This window comes from Tubulanus polymorphus, chromosome 5, assembly GCF_964204645.1.
Source record: "Tubulanus polymorphus chromosome 5, tnTubPoly1.2, whole genome shotgun sequence".
In the NCBI taxonomy this organism is placed as follows: domain Eukaryota; kingdom Metazoa; phylum Nemertea; class Palaeonemertea; order Tubulaniformes; family Tubulanidae; genus Tubulanus; species Tubulanus polymorphus.
In genome coordinates, this window is record NC_134029.1 from 20,949,463 (window position 1) to 20,976,723 (window position 27,261).

Consider the following 27,261-nt stretch of genomic DNA (forward strand, 5'->3'; position numbering starts at 1 on the left):
ATGTTATCGGCAAAGGTCGTAGTCACAACCGAAGGATTGATGTACATCATACAGTTTGCGTAATCCGTCACATATTTGAAAGCCGAACAAGTCGATGTTGCGACACATATCGCAGCGCATTCAATCCTCGATACAATTCCTCGTTTAACCGATGGGTCATTCTGAATCTGAACCATCGTCAGTCTAAACTCCGTCACAGTGATGTTCCAATCTGCCGAACATTCGCAGATCATCAGTGCCATCAACATCAGGATCGTTATTCTCATCAGAACTGCCATCTTCCGAACTGCTATTTAGGTTTTTCGTTCGCGGGCCTTCAGAGGACCCTGTTTTATAGACACCTTTTAGCTTAAGCCACCTAATTAGCGCTTAAGTTAAAACTGGTTTATAAAACCGGCCTTAGGTGCAACTTAATATATCAGTTTCGAATTAAACCCTGAGTACTAAACTCAATTCACTAATAGCTGAGTGGTCCTTTGGGGTTCAAATCAAAACTGGAATATCCGCATGAATTGTGGAATTTTCACACAAAATGGTCAAAATTCACTTTGCTCCAGGTCACTTTGTATCATGCAGCTGACGACGAATGGTATGATATTTCAACACTGCGTTTGTTGTCAATTCTCCAGACCGAATAATGTAGTCGTCATGCACACGTCTGCAATGAAAACGATCATATTAATTGCCAATGTTATATTAATACCTGCGTAAAACACTAAAACGTGATATTCATCGTGCTATAGTGATCTGATGAATTATTAAACGGTCGCAAATATCCAATTAACTCCGGAATAACATCGCACGAACTTAATAAAATATTTTTAAGACCATCAATCATTCAAGATTATAATTCGAAACCCACGAGGCCTTTCACGATTTATAAACCTTTACTAGATTGAGTAAAAAATCAAATAGTTTATATCTTTCGGCGGTCTCTCAGAGCTGCGATGGCCGAGAGGTTAAGGCGTTGGACTCGAAATCCAATGGGATTTTCCCGCGTAGGTTCGAACCCTACTCGCAGCGACAGAGCTTTTGAAAAATTATTGTTATGACGTTTTGTCTAAGGATTTGCATAATTAGAATGGTACGTATTGTTATTTTTCTTAGTTTGACCATGGTTTAGTGTCCATGGTTTGGCTGTAACTTGACTTTTCTATCCGAATTTTAACATCGTTTTATTTTGAGAATAGCATCTAAATATTTGCATTTCCGATGAATTCATGTGACCAAAGTAATGTGGGAGAAAGGAGAAAGTGCCGCCTTCGTAAGTTATCAACCATTTTGGCGATGACCTTTAAGAAATTTGCATTTTAACTTGGGCGGATCACGTTGGCCAGAACAAACCGAAATAACCGATAATTGAAAGCGATGAACGAGAGAACAAGTAATGACGTGTTTTATAGGCTATGTGGGTGCTGAAGATGAGTTTGAACTTACCTTTATGGTGTAGATAGCTACTAAAACCATCTCGTATCACCTTGTTATCAGGGTAGATATACGTGCTTCATATAGATTTTCATTCCTTCATTCCTGATCAATTACTAGAAATACGTGTTGATCATCGCGAAACCAAAACATTCACTCCATATACTGTGAATTTTGATACTTTGGTGAAACTAAATAAATTTCTAAGTAATTTCTCATGTCTATTTATGGCGTGTAAAATCAACTTAACTGTTGTTAAGCTCGTTTATATTCACATCTATTTCCGATAATCTCAGATCATCTACATATAGAAATTGGGTTATAACAAATCTAAAACGCAAAAAATGAAAAATGGTGGTACATGTACTAACAGCTGACTGATTTCATAACAGTTGAAACGAACACTTCTAGATTCATACGCATTTTCGAGTTGCATAGTTGACTTTTCAATTTTTCAATCTTAACGGCTACAGAATAAGACACTCATATTGTGATATTCAGTATGACAACGTTGTGTGGAAGGCTTGATTTAGAATTCTTTGAAAATTCCTTTTTGTAATTGTAGGATCTCTTCACAACGAGCGTTCGAACAATTCGTCAAAACGTTCTCAAGAATCCCGAAAAGGTAAAAGGTCAGAAGCTACGAAAATGTTTTCGATGTCGATTGAGCATTTGAGACAAACAAATAACCGCGCGGAAGCCATTTCCGACAATCAACGACGAACCACGCGGTGAATCGATGGTGACATTTTAAACATCAATAACTCCCAGACTCGGGACGTTTCAGTTCGCAGAACTGTATGTATTTTCGATAACTTTTATCGCGCGATAAAAGCGACGATATCAACGATTATACAAGACGGATCTGGGGATAGTATTTGATTTTCTAATCACGATTGATCCAGTGATCGATCACATTGAACTGCTTCCAATCAGTAACTGCTTTGATTGATACGCGTGGGCGGCGGAAGCGCAACTGAGCCGTTATTAATGCACAGTCCACACCGAGAGCACGGGGAACTAACTTACAGCAATAACACTTATTCGCTCAACGATGGATCGTGATGTCATTATGAACGTTCAGGAAATATATTAGATACGGTCAATTTCCCTCGTCGAGAATTGGCGTAAAGTGTCCTCATTTTCGAGGCGCTTTAGCCCGTTATGATACGATGCGACAACAAAAAGTCCATCATTGTTATCTAATCTTTGAAAGAAAGTTCATTTTGCATCGTGTGAAATTAACATTTAGTCCAGTTTGGCACCGAAAGAAAATATAACTCTATACCATTTCACTAATCGTCTATAGAACACAATAATCACGGCTTTCATCTTCTTATGTTTGTTTTCATGTGTTTACATTTCAAAGCGATGCTGATCAAATGAAGTGGAAGTAACTCCATTTTCTTCAGAGGCATTATAATATTAATTGCCGCTGGTATTTATGCGTGTTTACTGGCAGACTCGTCTTTCAACCGTGTCCATCTCAAAGAACATCAAAACACATTTTCAGGTTTTTTTTCCACTTTGAAATTCGGCAAAAAACGAAAACATATAAAATTGATCAGTTTTCTCATTCAGTTTCCTCCTATACCGCATTTTGACTTTTCATTCTGTGTTTATTTTTTTATCACGACCTGAGCAATTTCAAACTTTGTTCGCTGATAATCTTGAGATAATCCGTCGTCTTATCTCGAATAGAATGTAGTTTTATCTCATCGAAATAGCGTGCCCTGTCAGACGGGGGTGTACAAAGTTATGCGAAGGGTTAACACTTTGTTCCACAGATTGCCGTAACTCTTTGAACTGTGAAAACGACAAGCAAACGATGGAAACAAGCCAATTAATTTTTCGATGTATCAGAAGGCAGCGATTCTATAAATCAAGCTAATTCGATGAAATATGGAGACGTGGGAATTTGAAGCGCTAGTGAAATGTTTAAAGGATGGTTGGTCAACGCCGCAAAACATTCATCGAAATGAATGCAATATCATCGTTTAAAGTTAAGGGAAGTTTTCGTTACTTTATCGGTGAAATATTTCACGGCTTTCACGCCGTTGCAGTAACAAAAACCAGAGATAATTGGAATGTTCACGCTCAAAGCGTGATGAGCTTTTACGCACTCTCGACGTTCTTAGAATTGGGCGAAATCGAGATACAACAACGCGGACAATGATGTCTGAAAATATTGATAAAATCAGGCAAGTTTCTCGCAATCGGGTCAGTGCGGGGGAGGAATCGTGCAGTATACTAGACGCGCACAATTCAATTACTGTTGGAGTAGTATGGTTTCGTCAGACGGATAGGATGGGAGCGAGTAGAAAAACGGTCGTTAAAACTTATTGTCTACCATCGGTCATCACGTGATAACACGTGATACTCCGTATAAATACAGACGGGGCTCTCGGACGATCGCCATATAGTTTATAAGACTCAAGACGAAGCGCTGTGAAAAACATTTTTTCATTTTTCATTCGGTGTATGACTCTAAATATGTGTGGCAAAAAGTTTGACTTTCTCAGGAAATGGAATTGACATTGAATTTTTACTGCAAGCATAGCGAGCGTTTTGTTGTTTGATGGTTATGAATTCTACCCAAGTAAGATTTCATCGCTGTGAAAGATATTGCAACTAATAATACGACATATCTAATGAAGTGAACTGCGGATTTTACAAGCTCTGAAAGATTGGTGGTTTAAGTCGTAATAATGGACGTCTGTGATATGTTTACGTTAGTGATGTATGTAACGATGGTTTTTACTGGTGTTGAAGGATTGATTTGTCCTCCCTGCGAGAGGATACATTGTAGTTTGACTCGCTCGCAGATGAAATGTCCAGGTGGCCTGTCTACCGGCGTCTGTGACTGTTGCCCCGCGTGCGCCAAGATTCACGGCCAAAAATGCGGCGGCGATTGGAACTATTTGGGTAAATGTGACGAAGGTTTGATCTGTCAACCGGATCCATTGTCTGCCCTGCGCAGACGAGTACCCACTGGGAGATGCGTTAAAGGTATGACCAATAACTGTTTATCGATAAATCGCATCTTTCTTCGTCGAAAATAACCAAACGACTCTTTGCTTTTATCAAATATTTTTCGTTTATACCGACTGCTTTTATACCGACATCGATTTTCAGTCTTTCGTTTATTTCTATGTGAATCAACTACGGAAAGATATCAAAACTTTTAATAGATTTCATAAAGACTTTGTTGCTAATGTTAGAAATAAATCGATCAATCTAATTTTGAGCTCGAAGGTGTAATCACGTACATTTCTGGTTTTATGACTAATAATGATCATTTGATAGTCTCGATAATGGGTTGTCATTGCTATTCTTAAATACGTACTCAATGACCAGGACGTTGAGGGCCTGATCGAATGTATTTCTTTGACTTTATCAACTTCCAATCTTGACATCGCTTATTATTGATATATAAATATTATTACTCGAGTAACTTATCAGATATTGCGTGGTATTTTTTGGCAAAATGGGTTAATTGTCATATAGTAAAATTCAAACCCATACCGTAGATTCCGAATACTTGAACTATTTGGTCTACGTCCAATATTCTATTTATACCAGGTAGAATTTTTTGACGTCGTAAAACCGTTACAAAAGTGTTTCACATATTGATAACTGCTATGCGTTATCTAAGGGGTACTGTATGAGTCGATGTGTACAACGTCATCAATATTGGTGTTTCAAGATAGCGTTTTACTATTGTGCGTTAATTTTGTAAAAAGACACAATTCATACGACTTTCATTCTCTTTTTAATGTATTTTCATGTCTTTTGAATGAATTTTTGAGTTGATGCGCACTACGTCATCAATATTGGTTGCCGGTCAATTCAATTCAATTGTCGATTTGTTTTTCAAAATCACTTCATTCTCCTCAACATAATATAATTCATCCTCGACAATACTATGCATTATTGTTATACATGTATGTTATTTTCTAAGTTAGTTTTCCTGTTACGAATTTGTTCAATGAAAAAATGTTTTAAATCAGTGCAGTGAGTGATGTTCTGCGACGTTCTCTTTCAGGTTTATCAAATCGTTCTTTCCATAAAGACGCCTCGTATATGCTGCACGCATCGTACAATTATTGTCAACCGTTGTGTACGGTAGAATATTGCATTCGACACCCAAGAGCAATTTGCTCTGCCAGGTAATACGCCAAGCATCCTTGTATAAACATGCGCTAAAATGAACTTCGATATACACGGTCCGATCAATGGGTTTATAGTTCTAAAAATCTAAAATTGGCGGTGAGATTTCATTTCATAAAGTAATTCATAGATATACGAATTCATTTAATCAAAAATATACAATCACAAACAAGTGTTTGTTTTAATCAACGCGCGCAGTGACGTCACGCAGAGCGATCAGCGTTAAACGGTCCAAAAATCTATCGTATCGATACTAATACATACACACGGCCAGACTCTTTCATTTGAAGCCAAAAACGTATTGATTCAAAGCGCCAGCCCGCGACAAAGTTTCGCCGTTAGCCTTTTAGAGTATAGATATCTGTAACTATGGAGGGACTGATATTAATCTCAGTATTTAGAGTTAATAAGTAAAAGCCCGCACACACGCTTCAATATCAACTCTGGGTTTTTACTCGTTAACTATGGAGGGGTTTCTTTACGCAGTTTAAGAATGTTAAAATCTTCTTAATACTGAACTGAAACTACCGATTTCGTTATTTAAGGCAAAACGCTGAAAATGCTCAGAGATGTCAGGGACCATGTGACCACACGTCGTGTAGAGCTTGCCAGTTTACCAATGCGGAACCGCGTTGTGAATCGTGTGATCCAGGCGATTTCAGCTGTTTTCGTCGATTCGGGCGCTGCATCAAAAAGCGGCGATGTTTGAAACCGTTTTATCCGTGTAAACTCAAAGTAAGTGTTCACTATCAAACGATATCCACTCAATTTAGTATTTCATCTTGAATATATAATTGTATGGGTCTAGCTATATTCTATCATTTTGTCTTTTATATTATGTTTTTGAACATTTATGATTTTAAACACTGACCATTCAGGAGTGGTTCCAAGGGGAGGGTGCAGGAGGTGCGTAACTCCTTCTAAAAAAGTGTAAAGTTGTCCTGAAATTTTACGGGAATATGAAAAATATCAAATTGATACATAAAACTGTTTAGATTTATACGCTTCTTCTCCGTATTTCCAAGAAATGAGTTAATCCTTTGCAATGAGCTTTTTTTCGGGTTGCCCTCTTAATGGGGATGCATCCCTCTCTGAATCAGACCCTACATCCTCCCCTGCTTTTCTTGAATATTCTTTTACGGTGTAACATTGACTTTGTACCATTTATATCAATATTTTTAGGACTCAGGTGGAGGAATATTCAAATGTTTGGTGCCAGAGTGTCCAGAAAATGTCGTCCAGCAATGAGTCGAACTATCGTTTTTGAACCGATACAACTAATTGGACAATCATCAATATTTACGATAATATTACAAATTCCAACACGCAAAACATATGTTCTTTTCTGTTTCCAACCTGGTGGTAACTTTTATTTCGAGGCAGTTTAGTTAAATCGTGCGCAACGCGCGGTTTAGCACCGCCGAGGACAGGTGTAACATTCTATACCTGATTTCAATGGCGGCTAGTCCATTCTCCGGCAATGATATCAACGAATCACGGCATCGGTAACAATAGGATGTTCGTTCCGCCGGAACAATTCGAATCATCTTTTTATGGTATAATCGATACAGGTACTACACCGGGTCATCTGGTTTGACTGTGTGCGTCTGAACCGGTTTTTTGTCGATTCAACGCTAATGGACGGTAAAATGATGGACAATTATATGTATCGCAGATCTTTATTCATCATAGATCGAATCTTGTATATTTTTTGCCGATTTCAAACGGCGTTCAAAAATTTCAGATATCATAGCATTTCTCTTGCATTGCACCTCAACTAAGTTGAACCGGCAAAATTAGTCCGGTAGGCGAAATCCGAGTAAGGATAGGACTCAGGAGAAGATGTTAGGAAATTAGAAAGATGATTTCGTTTTTGTTCGAATTTTAGTCATAATTCCGAGTTTGTCATGTCCCAGTAAGGAGAAGTTTAATGTAGGAAAAAAACAACTTTTCAAATATTTCAAATCACTGAAACAATAAATCGTTTTGAGTACTTGTCTCAGTGTAAATCATAGAAGAATAGATTTGAGCGTGTTTTGCCGGTTTGCTTATCAGACTTTCAGAATCGGAACGTTGTAATAATTTGTCGCCGTTTTATGGGAATTTACATTCGCTTCGCTACTCACGATATATTTCAATGCGCTTTCAGTAAACTATCCAATTACTAAATTACCGATTGATAATAGATGTGTCCCGCGGTTATTGTGATGTTACTGTGTGAAAAAGACGATCAGATCATGTCTGAATGGCGTGTTGACGTTATGTACTATCGTGACTGATTTGCAGGTCAGGAGACACCCGCGGTGTCGCATATTGACTTCTGCGCCTTTATGTCGTCACCGCTTACGAAAAAAGGAAACCATTTACAGAAAACAATTTATGCAGAAAATTACAACAAAAATATTTTTTGATGTATCAAAATCGTGTTTACAAAAATAATGCATATTCAATCGTTAAAGCAAATGTTATTAAAAGAAATAACAAAAAATCGATCGATTTTAAGCGCGTTGGTACGGTACCTACTTTAAAATGAATTCTAAAAATCGTCGCTTAGATCTACGTATCTGAACTTTCTATTTCAATAAAACCAGGCATTTTGTTTTCAACGCATTTTAAACACCGAGTCCATTCAATTTCCGTTCAAGAGTTTCAATCATCAAGGCCAACAACATCGATAATTTCATCGTCATCATCATCATCGCCGTGATCAACGTCACTCGGCTGGTCGTGATGCTGAAATTTTTCATCAATTTGTAAATTTAGTCGCGAAATCGTTTGATAAACTCCGCAATAGTCAGCGACCGACTGCGGAACTCTGAATCCAATATCGGCTGGTCTGGTGTATGAGAACTGTAAGAAATCGAACGTCATTGTTTGCTGTAGATTTGGATAATGTCCGACGGATCGCATCAGACGACTTTCCAGGCAAATCGAGCATCGACAGTACTGTTCGAACCGTCGCAAGTTACCCGCCGGTAACAAGCACGGATAGACGGGTTTGGGAGCCACGATTTGTGAATGCGGATTCGGACGGTTAGGCGAAATTTCCCGGATGAGATCGGCGGCTTTACTAGACGGATGCGAAACTTTGATCGAACGCCGATTATGAACTTTCATGTGTCGGTCGAGATTAGACTTGTGGCTCGTGGCGTAGTCGCAGTTGATACATTTGAACTCTTTTTTACCGGTATGGACGGCGTAGTGCCTTTTCAGTAAAGCCTTTCGACAGAAATTACGGCCACATTCTCGGCACTGGTAGCCGTTGCGATGGCTGATGTAGTTGTGTTGTCTAATTGCGGCTTTATCAGAGAAATAGATACCGCAGCATTGAAGCGGTGATATCGCCGCGGTATGCATCGCCTGGACGTGTCGCCTCAGATTATTTCTACGATTTGTCGCATAACTGCATTCTGGGCAGATGTGCCCTCTCGCTGTACTATCACCATCCTGCTCCATAACTATAACAAAAAGTTTCAAATCTTTAAAAAACACTTTGTTCAAAACGGTCAATTGAATTTTTCATTCCAAAAAGAATGTTCTAGATATGTAAAGAGATTATAGAAATTATTTTTTGTCGATTTCATGAAAGTTTCAACGTACCTGTTATGCGCGCTGAGATGCTTTTTCCTTGTTTCTATTTCGCGTATCAAAAAATAATTTACTCCCCTGCAAAAACTGTCGACTTATTCCCGCGGCGATCGTCTCGTTTTAAGAGTCGTGAGGTAATTTCCACGTCTTTTTGCACGCGGGCGGGGATTTCTCTCGAGGAACAGTTGGCGCGATTGTGAAGAAAAAGTTCACTATACGATCGTAATTACCCGCACGACAAGTCTCCAAACTTCCATTCACACCCGACGAATAAATAATCACCAGAAATACTTACTTTCTGTCGATTCGCAATAGTGAAATTGCCGTCTAATTGATCTTCTGATATTATCAGTACATACATATTTCATGAATCTCCGAATAAAGAATCATTGGATGCAACGCGCAGGGTACTATACCTGAAAGCTTACTTAGCTGATTAAATATTAAATTGCAACGCTCACTTTTTATTGAGAGTCTTAAAGGAAAAAAAGAGAAAATTGTGTCGTGACTAAATAATTTCTTTGTCTGTGAGAAGAAGAGGAGATAAATTCTTTCGATGTATACGAGTACAAGACTGAAAACTCAGAGCAAACTCATATTTACTATGATGACCCGTGGACTGGTTCCGTGCGCTTTTATTATGAATGCAGTGCAGAAAATGGATTGATCGTTATTGATACCGATGAATCGAAAAAAATTGGAATCCGATAAAAATATATGTATCTCAATTTATGATGTTCTAGAATTTCACGTAGAGGAAAATCAAAGCTTATCCGTTTTCTGTCTTTTCTTTGAAATTCTATACATGTTCTCTAAACCGTAACAGAACGAGGGGTAACTTATATATATGAGCTATTAACGCTTAACCAACAAAAACGTCAGATCATCCTTTTTCACAGACAACAGAATCGGAGAATGAAACAATTCAATTACTGAAACAAGTCTAGTTGTGAGATATACCACTCAATTGCCTCACGGCATAAACATTTCATTTAACACGTCCCAAAAAACGGTACCATATACACTCCTAAGTATTAATTGCTGGGGGTCTTGTAGGCTAATCAAATAGATCTTAGGCAATACCTGGGTGCAATGGGACGTTACTTAATATTTCTACATCTTTTATGTCCTTTAGGACACGAGCAAAACGACGGCTTTACGTTAAATCAATCGATTGTTTACCGCTATATATATTGTAATCATCGCACTTAACAATGAAACCGCAGAATTATTGAAATACCATTATATGCAATTCAAGAAATTTACAACAAACTGTAAGAGATAAAAGAAATGTTTTGAGGTTGCATTTAAAAGCATCGACGGATTCCCGAATACAGTAAAACATTCCATCTCATTCCGTCGTTTTATTCATTAAGAGAGTAGGCCAGCCTACCAACTACGTTCATCATTTGAGGAAATTTACGTTCATTCTATAATGAAAGTGTCTCTCACGTGCCGACCGCCGGGTCACGTGTGTCGATACGAGAGTCAAATGTCCAAATCTCCGAATCCGATTGCCGGTGCGACCGTGCCCAAAATCGCGACCGGCTTTTACGCGTATCCTGATAAAGCGTTATCAACCAATCAGATGCGAGTATTTAGTAAACAACTATTCACTGCTGAATTATTTCCTGATTTTTGTCAAATTCTCCACGTCACGAAAAACACATCAAAATTACATTGTTTTATCCTGAAATTACGCCATCCGTTGACCTGTCCTTACCAGTGAAGCGTTATGTTCATTGTCGAGTACTAGGTGCTTGTGAACAAACGGCTGTCATGGATTGATTTGATGAAAAAAGGTAGTTATTTTACGTTTTTTAAACAAAAATCACTTCACAGGCTTTTTGCCTTATATTGATGACAGTATGTATTGTAATTTATATTATATTGATGACAGCATGTATTGTCATGTGTAAGCCATAGTAGTTAGTAACTTAATCGTTGGTGGTATCCAGCTTTTGTAATCAGATGGATTTATACCAACGTGAAAATATTTGATGGTGAAACTGAAATAACTACCGCGCACTATGATTCCTAACTTGACACAAAAGGATTTTGACCCCAGTATCCTAGGTACTATAGGTATATAAAGATACAAACTTTTTAACTTATTTAAGTTTTAAGTTTTTTATATAAGTACTGGTACCTAGGATACTGGGGTCAAAATCCTTTTGTGTCAAGTCCCGTGGGCAGCTTGGTTGGTTTTCTGCCGAAGGTCTTGAATTCCCGATTACTACATAGATTAAGTTCAGAGAGCATTGTTCGGTGTCAATTAAATTGATTTTATGCATTTTCCGATACCCTCGATGAAAATATATTATCTGCTATGGTGCCAAGTGTGATGGATATGCAAGGACACAGACACATACCTGCAAATGATACTCATTCCACGAGGGTCTTGCAATATCGAGATAGATAAATAGACATTTGACCAAGAGTTGAAATAATGATCGGAAACTGCAGTGATTTTTCTTTTGCATACATTTGTAGATTCACTGTGTAAAGGACTATACATCATATCCCGGAACGCTGACTGGACTACGTTAATAAAAGAATGGGCCAAGTTCTACGGAAACTGCACGAAATTGAAGTGGAACGCGTCGACAAGGACAAAGAGAATGGTATTCACACGGTGTCAACATTCCCAAATCTTACCGAATTGCCGCCGGAATTGAGTTATCTGATACTCTCTAACCTCAACGCTACCGACCTTTGTTTGGCGTCTTGTGTTTGGGATGATTTAGCCAATGATGAACTGCTGTGGATGGGGTATGTAATTTAGACTTAAATTAATAAGACTGCTAAAATTTTCCAATCAATGTAAACTGTGTTCGTAATGTGTCTCTTTGATTTTTGCAATTAATGAAAGCAGTTTGATTAATTACTGTAAGAATATTGGTTGCATTTGAAATTATCTTAATGATTGATAATATTTCAGACTCTGTAAAAATGCTTGGCCGTATGTGTCCATATACTTCAAGGAGAAAGAACCAGGCTTTTCATACAAAAAATTATACTTAAGACTTGACGAAGCTGTATTGACCTTCAATTCTAACCCAAATGAGGTATGATTAAGAAACTAGAAAAAAAAAATAGTTCTCAGTTTGTTTATTTTCAGAATGAATTATTATTCATGGTTATTATTGGTTGGAATTATCATTTATGGTATTATCAAAATATTTCTTAAATTTCTAGGGTATTGATTACATGATCAAACATGGACTAATTAATAATTCACCATCTGAGATTGCGCGTTTCTTACATAAAGGCAGACACATCGCATGGAAAGCCAAGCGGGATTACTTAAATGATCGGTAAGATATCTATGTTTAAACCATAGCATCCAACAAAAAATTAGTCTTATGCTATAGAGCCCACGTAACTGTCTCTATGCTAATTTGTACACTTAAGTGCTGGAGATAATTTGAAAATTTTGAAAAATTCCACCCAAGTGCGATGTATAATGGGCACCGCAGTGAATTGAATCGATCAATGTAACTAATATTTCAACATGTTTGACAGGTGCTGCCATCTTTCAACAGAAATATTAATGTGGATACACCGCAGTGCGATGTACTCGCAAATTTCATCACCGATTTTAATGAAAAATACTGATAGAAAATCTTCCTGTTTTTCAGACGCGATGTATTGGATTATTTGATACAGTTGCAAAGTTTCGAGCGTCAGTTTTTACCGAATGCTCTGCGTCGATTCTTCGGTCAGATTCACGCACCTAACAGTCGAGGCAGCTATTTACACGTGCTCGTCGATAAATTCGCCGAAAGGTTTTGCGAGTGTAATCCAGAAGTTGGACTCCCAAAAGGTAAGGTACAAAGTGCAAAGACAATTGTTCTGGCAGTTGTAACAAGCAGGGCAACTATCGTAAATAAAAAAGGATTTCTAAGGATGGGCTAGGTATAGTCAAACTGTCACTCCTTTTTGAAATCTGGTGGTACTGATGAAAAATACCAAAAGGAGTTGAAAGTGAAGATGTTGTGAACTACCAAAAATACACCAAAATATCTACAGTGAAACAAATCAAAACGAGTCATGAGTATAGAAGATTAAAAAGTTTTATAACGGAGTTCAAAATACTCGATTCTTTAAGAATCATGATGAATTTCAAATCCATTTATACAAAGTTTTTTATGTGATTACATCATACTTCATGTTGAAACTTTGCTGCAAGCAAAAATCAGTTGTTTGTCTAGTTATTAACCTATTGTGGTCACTTGATTTCAGATTCGGTGTATGTTATTTGTTTCTCACTGATAATGCTGTCGGTTGATCTATCGAGTCCGCACGTAAAGAACAAAATGTCGAAACGGGAATTCATACGCAATACACGGCAAGCAGCTCAGGGCGTGAACGACGACTTCGCGGGACATTTATACGATAATATCTACCTTGTTGGTCACGTCGCTCCCGAAGTTTAATAACTATTCCTATCTATTTTACCTTTGTTAGTTTCACGAATAGTATTACAACTACCCGTATAGAGAAACATTCATCCAAAAATAACAAATTAAATTACAGTATTTTCGCGCGTTGGATGAATTCACTGCGTGTGATGGGGGTCGCGTTCTCTTGTAATTTTAGAAATTGTTTAGGGATGGTTTACAAAAGCGATTTTCATAGGGGTTATAACGTGCTACAATCTTGTCTATGATTACCTATTTTAGATCTAAATTCGAAACACTTGGGAGACAGGTTTTGGAATAAACTTTTTCATGTCTCTTCATTACAACAAGGGTTTGTATTTAACTACTAAACGTTTACATTGTAGTTGTTTTGCTGTTGTACGTGATTGCTGTAATTTATTGAATTGCTCAATGGATGGAAATTTCTTTAGTTATTTTCGTTTTGCTGTTTGCTGTGATTGTTATTTGTTAACCAAAAATCAACATCGCGTAAAAATCAAAATATGCGTAAATTTGACTGCGTCAAAAGAAAAATACTTGGTATAAAATACCGGAATGAGTCGTTTATTATGATAATGATATTGAAAATTTTTTATTTACATTGGATATTTTAATATGGTTATCTATGAAATCATTTATGGTAATAATGTTGTTAATTTAAAGGTCAACAAAACATACATTTGTCCGGTACCAATGTCCAAAATGTAGTATAAATCTTGGAACATTCTAAGAAATGTGTTTACCCGGTTTTCTCTTGATGGGAAACTTTTGATAAATCAATTGTTAGAATTGAAAATGCTTATTATTTTCATCGAAGAAAGACTATCGAATCGTGAAACAACTGAATTGCAATATCCAGTAGACTTTCCGTTATTTTATGGTCACTAAACGGTTAATGAATATTAATATGTCTTAAATTTGAATTGCTGTATAGATTATTCTTGCTAATGATATTGTAACTGGTTCTCGTATGCTTCGTGTATCCTTCGTTCGTACGTATATGTACCAGTACGTGATAATCAATTGTGCTGTATCAGCATTTTAACTTATCGAATTAAATTATGATGTATATTATTTATGACGAACTGTACGAATGAATCGATTGTTTAGAACGTGTTCGAATCTCTTAACCAACAGTCGTTTAAAAATACCTACCAGCTTTCGAATATTGTTATCCTTCGCGCTGCTAACTGTAGTTCTCAACATATCTCGATCCGATATTAAATCGTTTGCGAAACAAGTTCTCGCGTTATGATAACTCTTAATAACGCACTGTGTGGCAAAATTTGTAAGTTTTTTATAAATCGTATGATAACCGAATACATGTACACCAACGAGTGTATTCACAACACGCAAGCACCGAGTCATTTTGAATTCTTCCTCCAGGAAAAAATAAAAGCCCACAATAGTTTAATGACAAAAAAGTTTATTGAAATATGAGATTTTTATCATCTGATATTTTAGTAAGTTTTTTAGTCATTCGACTATTGATGGGATTTTTTTCATCGTTTCATCACTGATTTTGTGATCTACTAATTCATCTTCCTCTAGGATTTTCCTTTTTTCGTACATCGCTATCGTTACATGGAAATCAAGCGAAACTATCACCATCTGTTCCTTTGACAGAATCATTCCATTCATGTTTAGTCGAGTTTGTTGATAAATGGTGGAGATCATTGGCGTATTTCGTGGAAATCCATTATTTTCCCAAATCAATTCACAATAACAATTCATCCTCAGATGCAGTATCCAGGATCCAGTTCCACAGTTCTGATTTAAATTTGACTCCATTGTAAATGAACTGATTTTAACCCAGAGTTAGCTCTTCTAACTCACAACTGTGAACTGGACCCAGTTGTCAATACAGGACTCCAGTAAAGTTAGAAAAATGCCAAAAAATAATGCTTAATACTTGATAGATCTTATATTTAACAATTAATCTACAATAATATTATATAACCACTGAATATCACAGCAGAATGTACAAATAACTATATGAAACTGGACGGAATTAAAGACAATATCAAAAATTGCACCAACAAATCCAGCAGATAACACCTCAAGTGAAAATTTCGAAATTATCTCATCGATACCTTACTGCATGTGAGTGAGGTTAAAACAATTGAACATCATGCAATTTATTGTACACGGCCATCATTTGTTTTAGTACCGTTAGTTCACTCGGATACATTTAGTTCTGATGGTGTATTCATTATGTATAATGTATAATCTGTGGTCAGTACAGAAGAACTGTGAATACATTATAAATATGCTGCAATGCACTGAAGTTATCACTCTTTCGAGTAATATTGCATTGGAACTCGTACTGAGTGTGTGGTTTTTCAATTTTTCTCATGAAATGCAAATTTTTTGTAAATTCTGTGTTAAGTAGCAAATTTTGATTGACGTTTTGAGCGTAATTGAGGATTTTTCTGTTTCTTTTGTTTGGCAGCTTCCGCTTCTTGTTTCAATCGTTCTTCTTCTTCGGCTTGTTGCTGAAAGTCGGAGACTCGATCCAAGAACTAGAAAATAATCAAAGCGCGTTTTGCCAATTATGATACGTTTGACTGATTAGGTTTCGTTCGATTCATGTTTCATTTGAGACGGAATATTTTTATCAAACAGTAGGTAGGGCTTATAGCGATATCCTTGGCTCAGATATTTGACAGTGCTTAACATCGTCAACATTTTCACCTCCGCTGTTTATGGTTCGGGTTATTTCTCGGTGAACGTTTTGTCAAATTCTGGCCGGATTGTAACTGGATTAACCGCGGAAATGGCGATGATTCCCAAATGGCTACCAGCTCCTTGATACACTAAAGATGATGGATAACTGCTACGTTAATGGAATCCATTTAAATCACAGGAATACAACATCTCTAGTATTAGTGCTATGAATTTACCTCTGGTCGTCTGGTATTCTTCTTATCGATAAATTCCATGAATGACTTAGCTCCGTGCATAGGGGCCAACTCGGCATCCTGAAACATATAGATTGATTCGACCTATTAAGTCTGTGATTTCAAATATTTTCTGAATGTTTGTGATAGTACAGACGACATTACGTACCAGAGCATTGCTCTTTTTCTTTGCATCCGACATTTCTTGGTTCTTCAACTCTTGCGGATCCTGAAGCGGTTCTTCGGCATCTCGCTTTTTCCACATCGGCACCGGTAAATACCAAGCACCGTATTTAAACTTAATCCAGCTCGGTTCATACGAACCGGAATACATCTGTAAAATGAAACATTCAAATGACACAATATTGATCAAAATATCAGGACATAATTAGTCGACAAAAACCCACAATAAAAAAGAAAAACTATCTGATAGTTTGACGTTTCGACTCAAATCTATGAGCCATTTGAGTTGAAACGTCAAACTATCAGATAGTTTTTCTTTTTTATAGTGGGTTTTTGTCGACTAATTGATATTGGACAGCCACTTGTCTATGGAAACCAATATCAGGACATAATTTACTGGATCAGGACACAAGAAATATTGAACATCTACTCATTAACAGAGAAGTCAATTTCATGATGAAGAGACCATTCCTTGCTTTGCCATATTCTTAACCCCTGCCAAAAGCTTCCCCATAGCCTACTCGGGGAACGGACCCTTACCCATTCTTTTTCTTCCTTATTCTGCTGAGGAATATTCTTCGTTTGAGATTGCTGTGGAACGGTTGCGGACATTCGTAGTTCGGGCGGTACATTAGTCAGTTCTACGACGTGTATAGGAACGGATAGAGCTGGTTTCGTCTCGTATCCGCTCGCGAACAAACTGGTAATCGTCGATTCTTCGATGTTATTGCTTTCTCCTCCTAAACTCGACACCCAGTCGCAAAAATCTTTCGTTACTTGTTTTATGTGTTCGTTCTAAGAGAAATGAAAAACAACTGAGAAATAATTGTTTGAAAAATTTTCAAGAACGATACTTCAGAAAATAGTAAATGATCCGTACCTGTGAAGGTGAGTGTGTACGTTTTTCAACTGCTTTCTTTCTGTCTTTCTTGTCTTTCTCATCTTTTCGCGGGAGCCATCGATAAGGGTTTCTGTTCTTATTATTATCCATACTGTAAAAACAGAAAAGTAAATTAACAAAAAAACATTTAAATTTTCAGGCAAAAAAAAATTGATACCGGTACCTTGTTTTTCATATGTAGTGAGCTATAAAGTTGTCCCGGCCAGCCGCCTATTACTTTTTTTAAATCATGATCAAGCCAACAACGGAACCTGATCACAAATTTCATTGCAGCTTGAAAGTGACCCGGCCAATTAGGAGAAAGAAGGTATCATTTCCTTTTAGCTAAAGTTAATTCCATATAAAGAACTACTAGGTAGAGGTGAAAAATGTACTTATTCATTAGAAATTTTCCTTAAGACTATAGTGCATCTTGACTGGAAATTGCAAACTAGGACTTACTCTTCTTTTTCAAATTCTTCTTCAGTTTGAAATTTATCGATTGTTACTGGTGAAGGTTGTTGTCTTTCAGTTTCTTCTAATTCCTCGTTAAACTCATCTTGTTCGTCATCTTCTTCGTCGTCATCAGACGCCAAGTTCATCTCAGGATCCAGAATATCAACTACATCTTCAAACACCTGAAAAATAATTAAACACATTGAAAAAAGAGATGAAATCAGAATTTTTCCTTTACCTCATTTTCACTTCTCATTTTTAGATAGGCCTACAAAGTTACTCCCTAGCTTTCACCGATGCTATGGTAACCCTGTTCCTTAGATGCCCATGACAACAAACACAGCTAATAGCGTGCTGCCATCGAGTGGATGAAAATCAAACTAATCCGTTAAACGATCTCTATACTATGCATTCCTTTTAAACCCCTTGTTTCTTTCCCAGTAGGTGTGGGGGCTTGTAAACCATACGAAACAAAAATCAATAATAGGGAAAATTTTTTTTAAAGATTTGAAAAATATTCACTGAAAATGAAGTTAACTTACATCCGGAGGCATACATTCCTCAAGGTGAGGATACAAGGCTAACGGATGCTGCATCAATCCAAACTCTATTTCATCGATGTGATCTCGCCTTTGTTGTTGAAGCGGAGTACACCTAGAATAACAGATCTCATGTTTACTGAATCGGTTCTTTACGATAGGTTGTTTCACCGTCATGCTTTCACTGCTGCCTTGAATATTTGGCGACGGGCCTTTTGATCCCTGAATGGAAAGAAAACAAATATTGAACGAATGAAGCAATCTTTCGATCAAGTTATCAGATATCAAGAATAATGATTTGCAGGGCGGATCCAGAGTCAAAGGAAAAGGGGGTGTCCACTTAAGCCATTTTCTAAACTTTGCCGCAATTTCATTGTTCACATACAAAATGATTTTTTAGATCTTCTACTGCTAGCTTATTATTGCCACAACAGAACTCTGGTATCTTTTCATTTGTTCAATCTTAATTTTGATCTTTCTTCACAAAATATTCAGTTACTTGAGGATGGAATTTGACCTTAACATTGTATATGGGCCCCACAGACAGCACCCCTGGATCCACCACTGATTGGGTCTATAATATAGATGAAAGGATTTCTAGCATCACCTTGATCATAATTCCACTGTCGAGCGGAGGCGGGAGTCCATCTCGAAAATCATCCAAGCCATCTTTCACAAATGTCCAATTTTTCCCGTTGAAAATTTTTGAAGGCTCATTCTTTTTCGTCGATTTCATATACTTCGTCCTCAGCCGCTCTCTATACCTGAAATGTAAAGACTGACATACAACACTGGAAAAACATTTCAATGAATACCAACCAAACAAGTTAAATTCGACATCAGCTTGCAACAAGGAAATTTTCAATTGAATTTTGTATTTTGACAACAACACCTTCAAAGACGAAATACAAGTCTCTTAAAGGACGTACCAAGGCTGAGGCTGTATTTTCTTATCCGATAACATGGGAGGTTTTGTATAAAGTTCATATTTTGCTTCAGCCATCGTATGTAAGATATATTTTGACAGTTTTTTACAAAATTTTCGCTTCACTTCCTGGTGCGATTTGTTCACCGTATTTGTGACGCTCTGTAGTCAAGCGCTGAGAATATAGTGCAATGATTTATTGACTAATCCACAGTTTGTTATGCAAAAAAAGACAAAATAATCCAAATGTTTTAATCAACATAAAAAATTACTGAATATAATTATAAATATTTCTAGAAAATAAGAACCATTAAATACAATAATATCTAATATTAATACACCGTTGTTAAGGCAAATGCGAATGGGTTCGAATCCCACATTAATGTTCGAAAAATAGAAGGTCACATGATAGAAAAAATGGCGGATGGTCACCACGTTGGTGGCGATGAGGATGAAAACCTTGGAAGTAGGAACGAAGAAGAGGATGGAGGGTTTGACAGCTCGTCTCAGTTACTGCATTCGGGCTATACTTCACCAACCTATGGGTCAAGTCATTTATAAATTTGTGTTTAAATTTTCTAGAGTAAGAGAGGGCCCTTTTTTATTCAGGCCTATAATAACCATAACCTGATAGCCCATCACAAATAAGAAAGGAGAACGATTAGTATGTTGGTGAAAAGAGGCCAACATGTTTGCACCTTTGCAGGAGCCGAGCAATGGATGTTGCAGAAGTTTGGGCCGAAGTTCGATGTTTGTCTCTATTATGGCTCGCTACAATAAATTGAAAAAATTACCGCTTGGTTGATATATTAATCTAAGAATGAAAAATACCTAAATCCTTCATTAAAAAAACGTTGGTTTCAACGTGATGGAAATGCATCACACTGCAGAAATTTGATAAAAAGAAGTGTGTCCAGGCCTGCTGTACACACAATATGTAGCCTGAACAAATATCGGTGTATGCAGATGATTTCAACAGATTCAGTATGAAAAGTTTTATCACCCTGTAATGAGAGTTCATACATCAACGGTAAGGATACTAGACTAGTGTTTGGGCTGGAGAAGATCAACTTGAAACCTAAATGTAATTTTCTAATTATCAAGAATGCTGATCAATTGTTTTCTTTGATAATAAGAGAATCTCATCATGCAGGTCTGGTGGTAAATGTTGGCTGTTTTGGTTTGTTGTGTTAACCGTCCACTTGTCTTAGTCAGAAAAACATATGGTTGTGAAAGTAATTTATTTCTGGACGTCTTTAGTTACTCCCTGTAACAGCATTATTGGCTAACAGCTGAGCATAAGTTGTATCTACTGTAGATGACTTCACTTTATTAAATATGTATTCAAAATTTCAGTAACATTTGTATTACTTGAATTACTTTTTTTATAGTAGTGCTAAGCTTATTTTCCCCTATAATGAGCCTTATATAGAGCATTAATGACAATTAACATATGTGTGTTGATAGTACATGGACTATTTCTAACAGCAGTCTGTTACTTGTCATTACTGTTAGTGTTATATGTTCATTCAGGACACATCATGTCACTGCAGTTTATTGTGTTAGCTTACTATAATGGGAAGGATATCTTATTTTTCCAGATCGACCTCGTATGGAAGCATGGCTGTTGGTGTACCTAGTACAGTATTAGAACCTCCAAATGTGTATAAAAGTCGTTGGAGATCAATTCGCGTCATGTATTTAACGATGTTCCTCAGTAGTATCAGTTTCTCAATCTGCATGTCTTCAATATGGCCGTTTTTACGAGTGGTTCGTATTTTAATTATGTTTGATTCAACTCGGTTATATGTATACAGTAACCCTCGGACAAACTGGGCCTGGCAAAAATCCGTCAGAGGTAAACGAAGTCCGAGTTAAGAAAGGAAAGATGAGCTAGGAAATCATAAAAATGATATATTGTTTTGTTCGAGTTAGTCAAAAGTCCGAGTTTTACATGTTCGAGTGAGGCAAGGTTTACTGTATAATATGATATCGAAAATACTGAAAAAGCAATTGATCCTAATTTGCTCTTGTTGATCGTTTTTCGGCAGGTAGACCTGAAAACAAGCACTGATTTTCTTGGTTGGGTAATCGCGGCTTACAGCATCGGTCAGTTTTTTGCGTCCCCGTTGTTCGGATTCTGGGCGAATTGTCGAGAATCTAGCAAGGAACCATTAATCATAACTATTGTAATCAGCACCATTGGAAACTTAATGTACGCGTACATTCAAGATTTTCCATCGCCACGAAGATATTATCTTTTGGCGGCTAGAGCCTTGATTGGATTCGGCGCAGGTAAATTTACCATCTTATCTTTGTAGTTTGCTAATTTCTGAAAAGGCTGAACCACAATTCATCAACGATTCTACTATTCAGAAAGTCTGTTATTGTTTTTTTTTTGCAGGTAACGTTGCAGTTGTACGATCTTACGTCTCCGGAGCAACGACAATTAAAGAACGCACATCGGCTTTAGCGCACGTCAGCGCGGCACAAGCTATCGGTTTTATTCTCGGACCAGGTACGTTCTCAATTTTCGATATGAATTTTCTTAGAAAGAATACCAATCAATTATTTCATGTTAACAGAAGTCTTTTCATCTCGTATTTTGCAGCTCTGCAGGCGGCATTCGTTTCGCTTGGATACCCGGGAATCGTTGAAATTCCTGAAATACACATCAATTTCTACACGGCGACCGGTTTTGTGAGCGCTATACTTTCTGTGATTAATCTCATTCTTGTTGTTGTTGTTTTTGGTGAATATCGTGTACATGATGATAATACGTCTCCTTCGATTGCAAACGTTCAAGGTATCTTCAAACTTATCTTCAAACTTTTTGTTATGGTGAATTTTGATTCGTTGGTTTTTCTGTTATAAAGTCTCGTGCTATTTGTTGCTTAATTCTCAATTGCTCTTTATTTGAATTCCATAAAGTTTAAGAGTTCACAAAACTCATCACTGCTTCTTCTTCCCCTTCCTTTCTTGATTGTTGTTAGTGTAGGAGAATGTGATAATTTGTTGTTTGTATAATTGATTTATCGACTAACGAATTTCAATACAAATGATTTATCAAAATTTTTTGCCTTAAAAACAAAATTGTTGAGTCATTTCTACATGTACATATTTCATTCTAATCTAAATTTAAGATTCATCCTCCAGTCAGAGTTTGCTACACAAGGATACTCCAGACGTGGCCAGTGTTATCTCGTGCAATATTCTTTTCTTCGTTGTTTTGTTTGTATTTTCCATTTTTGAGACGTAAGTAAAGAATTCCACCTTGGTTTATATTGATATATTTTTAAGTTGCGCGCTAAATGGAAATGTCTTGTCAAAGTTGAACCTTGTGTCACTGAACCCTGCTCTTGATTTTTTGTTTACTGAAATCAATGATTTTTAGGATTGCTACGCCCTTAAGTATGGATATGTTTGGTTGGACAAAAGAACAAGCCACCTTATATACAGGAATAATGCTAGCGTGCTCAGGAGTGCTTGCTATTTGTATTTTCATAGGTGTCAAGTATCTTTCTAAAAAGTAAGTTTTGAATGAAAATTGATTCCCGCGCGTCTGCGCTGGTTTACCTGATATTATTGAAATGAATTGTATTTCGTTTTATTACAGAATGAATGAAAGGTATATTTTATTGGGAGGATTTATCTTTTGCTTGCTGAGCTTCATCACGTATCTTCCATGGGGTAAACACTACCCAGCCATCGAACCAACAGGTGCTGTTCATTTTCAAGAAATCATATACCATGTTAAGATATTTGAAATAACGATTGCATTTTCTACGGTTATGGTTATTTTTAGATATAATACCAATTCATCCGGATAATGGTACAACTACAGAACCATCTACAGGCGCCCCACCAGTCGGATGTCCTATGATACATTCTTGGTGTTTCACAACCCCGAAAATCTATTTAGCCCAGTTTCTGGCGGCGACTGCTCTCTTGTCCATTGGCTACCCGACTACCAATGTAATGACATATTCCATCTATTCAAAAGTGCTCGGACCTCGACCGCAGGTATAGTCGACTTTCCTTCGTAGTGTTGAGAAAAGAAACAACTCCCGAATTTTGTCTTTAGAACTTGTAATGATCAACTCTGATATATCGTCATACTCTCTATGCCACCAAAATTGTATACCACTGATATGGGATCTACAGTGGAACCTCGTTACAACGAACTCTGATAGAAAGATTCATCGGATATAACAAATTTAGAATTTTGTCCCAAGTAAGACAATTTGATAAATTTCATGCTGGATAAAATGAATTGGTTTTAATGAACATATTTTCTGGTCCTGTGATGTTCGCTATAACGAGGTTCCACTGTAATATCAAGGTTTGACAATAATTCATTCTTAAAGCATTGTTTGATTTATTTTTTAAGGGTACTCAAATGGGATGGATAACAGCATCCGGAAGTTCGGCTCGCACTTTAGGGCCAGTATTTGTGAGCTATGTTTATGATTCGTACGGCCCGAGATACATATTCGCGTCAGTGAGCGGAGTTTTACTATTGACTGTGATATTCACATTTTCGTTGATCTTATTAAAAAGACTATTACCGTTTAAAAGTGCCCGTATTGTAGTCGGCAGAAGTGTTGGAACTCAATGAACACAGCCACATATATAAATGTGTACATTTGAGCTTCAAGAACAAATTGTAATTTGTACAGATTATAAAAGTATTATTGGGTAGTTGTTAATTTATGGAATAATTCTTGCTTAATCAGTCTCGATTGATTTTATGATACATTGCTGTATTTCATGATGTTCAAATGATTTACATTATGTGAAACCTATTTAAACTTTTTCGAAAGCATTTAATGGAATTGAATTATGCCGGTGATTTTAAATTTATTACAGTGCACGTAGAACTGGCTAAATTCCGACTTTTCAATCCGGATTTTCGCTTAACTCTGATGGAATATTTAGTCCATTTAACCCGGAACCATGTGAACTATTATTCGTAATTCAGATTTTACTCAAATCTGGGTAGTACCTAGTAATCCGAATTAAGCGAGTTCTACTGTATGATTTAACTAATGCAAGTATCAATCTGCGGCCTGAATCATCAAAATAACACGTGAATGATGGCCACTGATTGACATCTGCGTATATTTTCCTTGTTGATTATTGAATACGTCTGTATTTTGAATTCGATATGATATTTATATTTATAAACGTTTTAACATTTTAATGATGGTGTTTGTACCTCGTGAAATAAAAGATGTTATATACACCACGCATTATCTGTTTTGGTATTATTCTATGGCCGATTTTATCGGATGACAATTCATCTCATTGTTGTCTTGCGCTAAAGACTATTCCGTAGTATGAATCGCCGAAAGATAAAAGAACAATATTCATTAATGGATTTTTTTCCGTAAAACGGGAATCGAACGACGAATTCAAATTATGCTCGTACTTTTGACTATTCTTAAGATATATACGCTGGCTTTAATGCGCCAAGAAGGTGACATTCCCGTGTTCACCAAGTGTTTTAAGTACATGCGCATCATTTCCAACGCCTGAAGAAATATCTACATATATCTAGTGATTGTGTAGCTGGCCAAAATATATATGTACCGATATATATGACTCCCATATTATTGACGCAAACATTATTTGCTCTACGTCTATCGTTAAACAGTCTTTTGATAGCAAAACCATAGGAAATGCATCGTTCATGTGTTTCTATTCTGTGCACCTGACAGTTGAAGATTAATATGCTTTTAAGTACTTATTTTAAACCACCGTTTCGATAGTTAACTTGACCCTACAAAATCGAATGCAGTGCGAGTCCATATGTGTTATTTTTCTGGCGTTTTTTTTTTGTCTTCTAAATTCAATGCTCAGACGTTTTCATATCGGGTATATTTTGAATTCGATCGCCTTTCCGTTTGAAACATCTCAGTTATGATATAGAAATCGACCCAATTCCAACATCTGTCGATACAGATACGTATATCAGATTTACATGGATTTTTTTCTCGCCGTTCTTTGTATTGCGATATATAAATTATTTTTGTATTGGCATATCATATGTAACGAATTTGCTCGTGAATGTCACGGTTGTCTTATGTAAAATGAAATGGGTGCCATAAATCCATTTGTAAAGCAACCAATTTATCACGTTTAAGTATTTATTATCAACTCTCTTTATAAAGTATCCAAAAATTAATAATACACCTGCATTGCGCACGTCTGCGAAGATAAACGAGCTGTTTTTGAAACGCTTTTTATATAACCAATTTCACCTGCCACATAAATTAGACAGTCGTGACCGAGAAGAACCATATTGGAGAAAAATTGAATCTCTCCACTGAAGTATTCGATGGCTTATTTTTTTAGGGACGATTAACTTTTAAAATTCTACAATAAATCACTCATCGAAATACTCGTAATGTAGTCAATTGACTTTAATATCGCTAACTCACAATAGATAATGTAGCCCTGGGGTGCTTAAGTTTTTGCCCCTGTTTTACAAATAATGTCCTGTTTTACAAGCTTCCGACAAAAATGGTTTCACTCACAATTCCTTTTTTATACAAGCGTTTTTTTTAGAACAACATGTATAACTAACTAGCGATATCCACGCCCCAGGCGACCCCCAGGCGGCTTTATTTTCACCGTTATGGTCTCTTCCACTAATACACATTATAAATGAAAAACCAACAGTGAAACTGTCATTATCTGGAACGTCTTATGGTGTTAGTTCTGAATCAATTGAACAATTAAACTTAAAATAAAATGATGATTGAATCACATCACCCTGGATTTAGGTTGCATATAGCCGAAGGCCTCAATCTGGCCGAGGGTTATAATATAGAAATGGAACAAAAATGAGCCCTACATGTTATATGGAGCCAAATATACGCATCGATAATGTACATGCATAATCCTTATATTTTTATATTTTTTTACAAATAAGATAGATCAAGGTTCCAACAATTCATACACCTGACTTAATTCTCGTGATTTATTGGTGATATTTTCAAATGGTTCAAAATATCCGTAAATCAATTTCAAAAAAAATCCGTCCATGTTTCTGCAATTACATAAGATTAATTTCTCGAAATAGACCAAGTTCGTATTCTTTCCGCGTTTAGAAAAGACATTAATAATTCTTTTCTTCTGGTTGCTCACTTCAAAAAACGGATTCGCCGAACTTATTGCTCAAAAGGAAAGAACTTTCCATTGGAACATGCATACAAACCGCCAATGTTCATTGTGTAGGACGCGGAAAGGTAATATTTCAGAATTTTGATAACTATTTTCTTTTCGATATTTCCTTTCGAAAAATATGTTGGTGTGAATCCATGATGGGACACTGCACTTTATTTGTTTCGGTGATGTATGGTACATAGGTTGCAAATTCGGGGAGTGGTTGTATATGTAACGGGCTTTTCCAGGTGAATCAAAATTTTCTAATGATTTTGATGAAAATCTAACAATAATTTTTTCCACGGGAAGAAATATATAGATAGAAATTACTTGATTTGTCATACGTACGTATACGATATTATTGCTAGAAAAATGTATGGTTTTCATTATTGAAATCTTAATCAGAAAATTGCGTACGTCATTCGCAAAATTCTGCTGAATATCTAACGATCTTTATATCTAATCATATATACGCAGTTGTTTATAGTAATTTGCCGGTGTTTTGTGTTAATGATCCGTGCCTTAGGCAGAAAACGATTCAAGGCTACGACAACGGAATTTCTATCATTCACATGAATGAACCATTGAGTTTGACTTTAAG

At 36.6% G+C, this 27,261-nt stretch overlaps 4 protein-coding genes and 1 non-coding gene across 5 annotated transcripts; 4 read left to right on the forward strand and 1 right to left on the reverse strand.

Moving 5' to 3' along the window:
- Nucleotides 1–941: 941 nt before the first annotated feature.
- Trnas-cga (transfer RNA serine (anticodon CGA)) lies at nt 942–1,023 on the forward strand. The gene has a single exon. It is a non-coding gene; the product is annotated as a tRNA-Ser (tRNA).
- Nucleotides 1,024–4,133: 3,110 nt separating this feature from the next.
- LOC141906306 (uncharacterized) lies at nt 4,134–6,843 on the forward strand. Its single transcript, XM_074795553.1, has 4 exons — nt 4,134–4,434; nt 5,471–5,594; nt 6,141–6,330; nt 6,778–6,843. Exons 1-4 carry the CDS (start codon nt 4,134–4,136, stop codon nt 6,841–6,843), a joined length of 681 nt encoding a protein of 226 aa, XP_074651654.1.
- A 3,988-nt stretch (nt 6,844–10,831) lies between these two features.
- LOC141905495 (F-box only protein 8-like) lies at nt 10,832–14,955 on the forward strand. Its single transcript, XM_074794362.1, has 6 exons — nt 10,832–10,985; nt 11,677–11,955; nt 12,125–12,251; nt 12,382–12,500; nt 12,825–13,009; nt 13,429–14,955. The coding sequence occupies exons 2-6, from the start codon at nt 11,741–11,743 to the stop codon at nt 13,620–13,622; spliced, it is 840 nt and encodes a 279-aa protein (XP_074650463.1). The 5' UTR covers nt 10,832–10,985; nt 11,677–11,740; the 3' UTR covers nt 13,623–14,955.
- Nucleotides 14,956–15,573: 618 nt separating this feature from the next.
- On the reverse strand, nt 15,574–19,627 carry LOC141905788 (protein FAM47E-like). Its single transcript, XM_074794820.1, has 9 exons — nt 19,495–19,627; nt 19,173–19,329; nt 18,569–18,787; nt 18,033–18,208; nt 17,571–17,682; nt 17,231–17,485; nt 16,677–16,841; nt 16,511–16,588; nt 15,574–16,129 (listed from the first exon to the last, which is right to left on the reverse strand). Exons 1-9 carry the CDS (start codon nt 19,566–19,568, stop codon nt 15,992–15,994), a joined length of 1,374 nt encoding a protein of 457 aa, XP_074650921.1. The 5' UTR covers nt 19,569–19,627; the 3' UTR covers nt 15,574–15,991.
- Nucleotides 19,628–19,908: 281 nt separating this feature from the next.
- Nucleotides 19,909–24,717, forward strand: LOC141905993 (major facilitator superfamily domain-containing protein 8-like). The gene is made up of 9 exons (XM_074795128.1): nt 19,909–21,260; nt 21,542–21,785; nt 21,895–22,008; nt 22,102–22,296; nt 22,634–22,745; nt 22,885–23,019; nt 23,107–23,210; nt 23,296–23,513; nt 23,881–24,717. The coding sequence occupies exons 1-9, from the start codon at nt 21,066–21,068 to the stop codon at nt 24,106–24,108; spliced, it is 1,545 nt and encodes a 514-aa protein (XP_074651229.1). The 5' UTR covers nt 19,909–21,065; the 3' UTR covers nt 24,109–24,717.
- The last annotated feature ends 2,544 nt before the right edge of the window (nt 24,718–27,261 follow it).

Coding starts and splice junctions, on each gene's coding strand:
- LOC141906306 (XM_074795553.1), top strand. CDS start 4,134: ATGGACGTCTGTGATATGTTTACGTTAGTGATGTATGTAACGATGGTT. Junction 4,435..5,470: donor CACTGGGAGATGCGTTAAAG/GTATGACCAATA, acceptor GTTCTCTTTCAG/GTTTATCAAATCGTTCTTTC. Junction 5,595..6,140: donor AGAGCAATTTGCTCTGCCAG/GTAATACGCCAA, acceptor TCGTTATTTAAG/GCAAAACGCTGAAAATGCTC.
- LOC141905495 (XM_074794362.1), top strand. CDS start 11,741: ATGGGCCAAGTTCTACGGAAACTGCACGAAATTGAAGTGGAACGCGTC. Junction 11,956..12,124: donor GATGAACTGCTGTGGATGGG/GTATGTAATTTA, acceptor ATAATATTTCAG/ACTCTGTAAAAATGCTTGGC. Junction 13,010..13,428: donor AGAAGTTGGACTCCCAAAAG/GTAAGGTACAAA, acceptor ACTTGATTTCAG/ATTCGGTGTATGTTATTTGT.
- LOC141905788 (XM_074794820.1), bottom strand. CDS start 19,568: ATGGCTGAAGCAAAATATGAACTTTATACAAAACCTCCCATGTTATCG. Junction 18,209..18,568: donor AGGAATGTATGCCTCCGGAT/GTAAGTTAACTT, acceptor ATTATTTTTCAG/GTGTTTGAAGATGTAGTTGA. Junction 16,842..17,230: donor ATAAGGAAGAAAAAGAATGG/GTAAGGGTCCGT, acceptor TTCATTTTACAG/ATGTATTCCGGTTCGTATGA.
- LOC141905993 (XM_074795128.1), top strand. CDS start 21,066: ATGGGAAGGATATCTTATTTTTCCAGATCGACCTCGTATGGAAGCATG. Junction 21,261..21,541: donor TATGGCCGTTTTTACGAGTG/GTTCGTATTTTA, acceptor GTTTTTCGGCAG/GTAGACCTGAAAACAAGCAC. Junction 22,297..22,633: donor TTCGATTGCAAACGTTCAAG/GTATCTTCAAAC, acceptor TCTAAATTTAAG/ATTCATCCTCCAGTCAGAGT.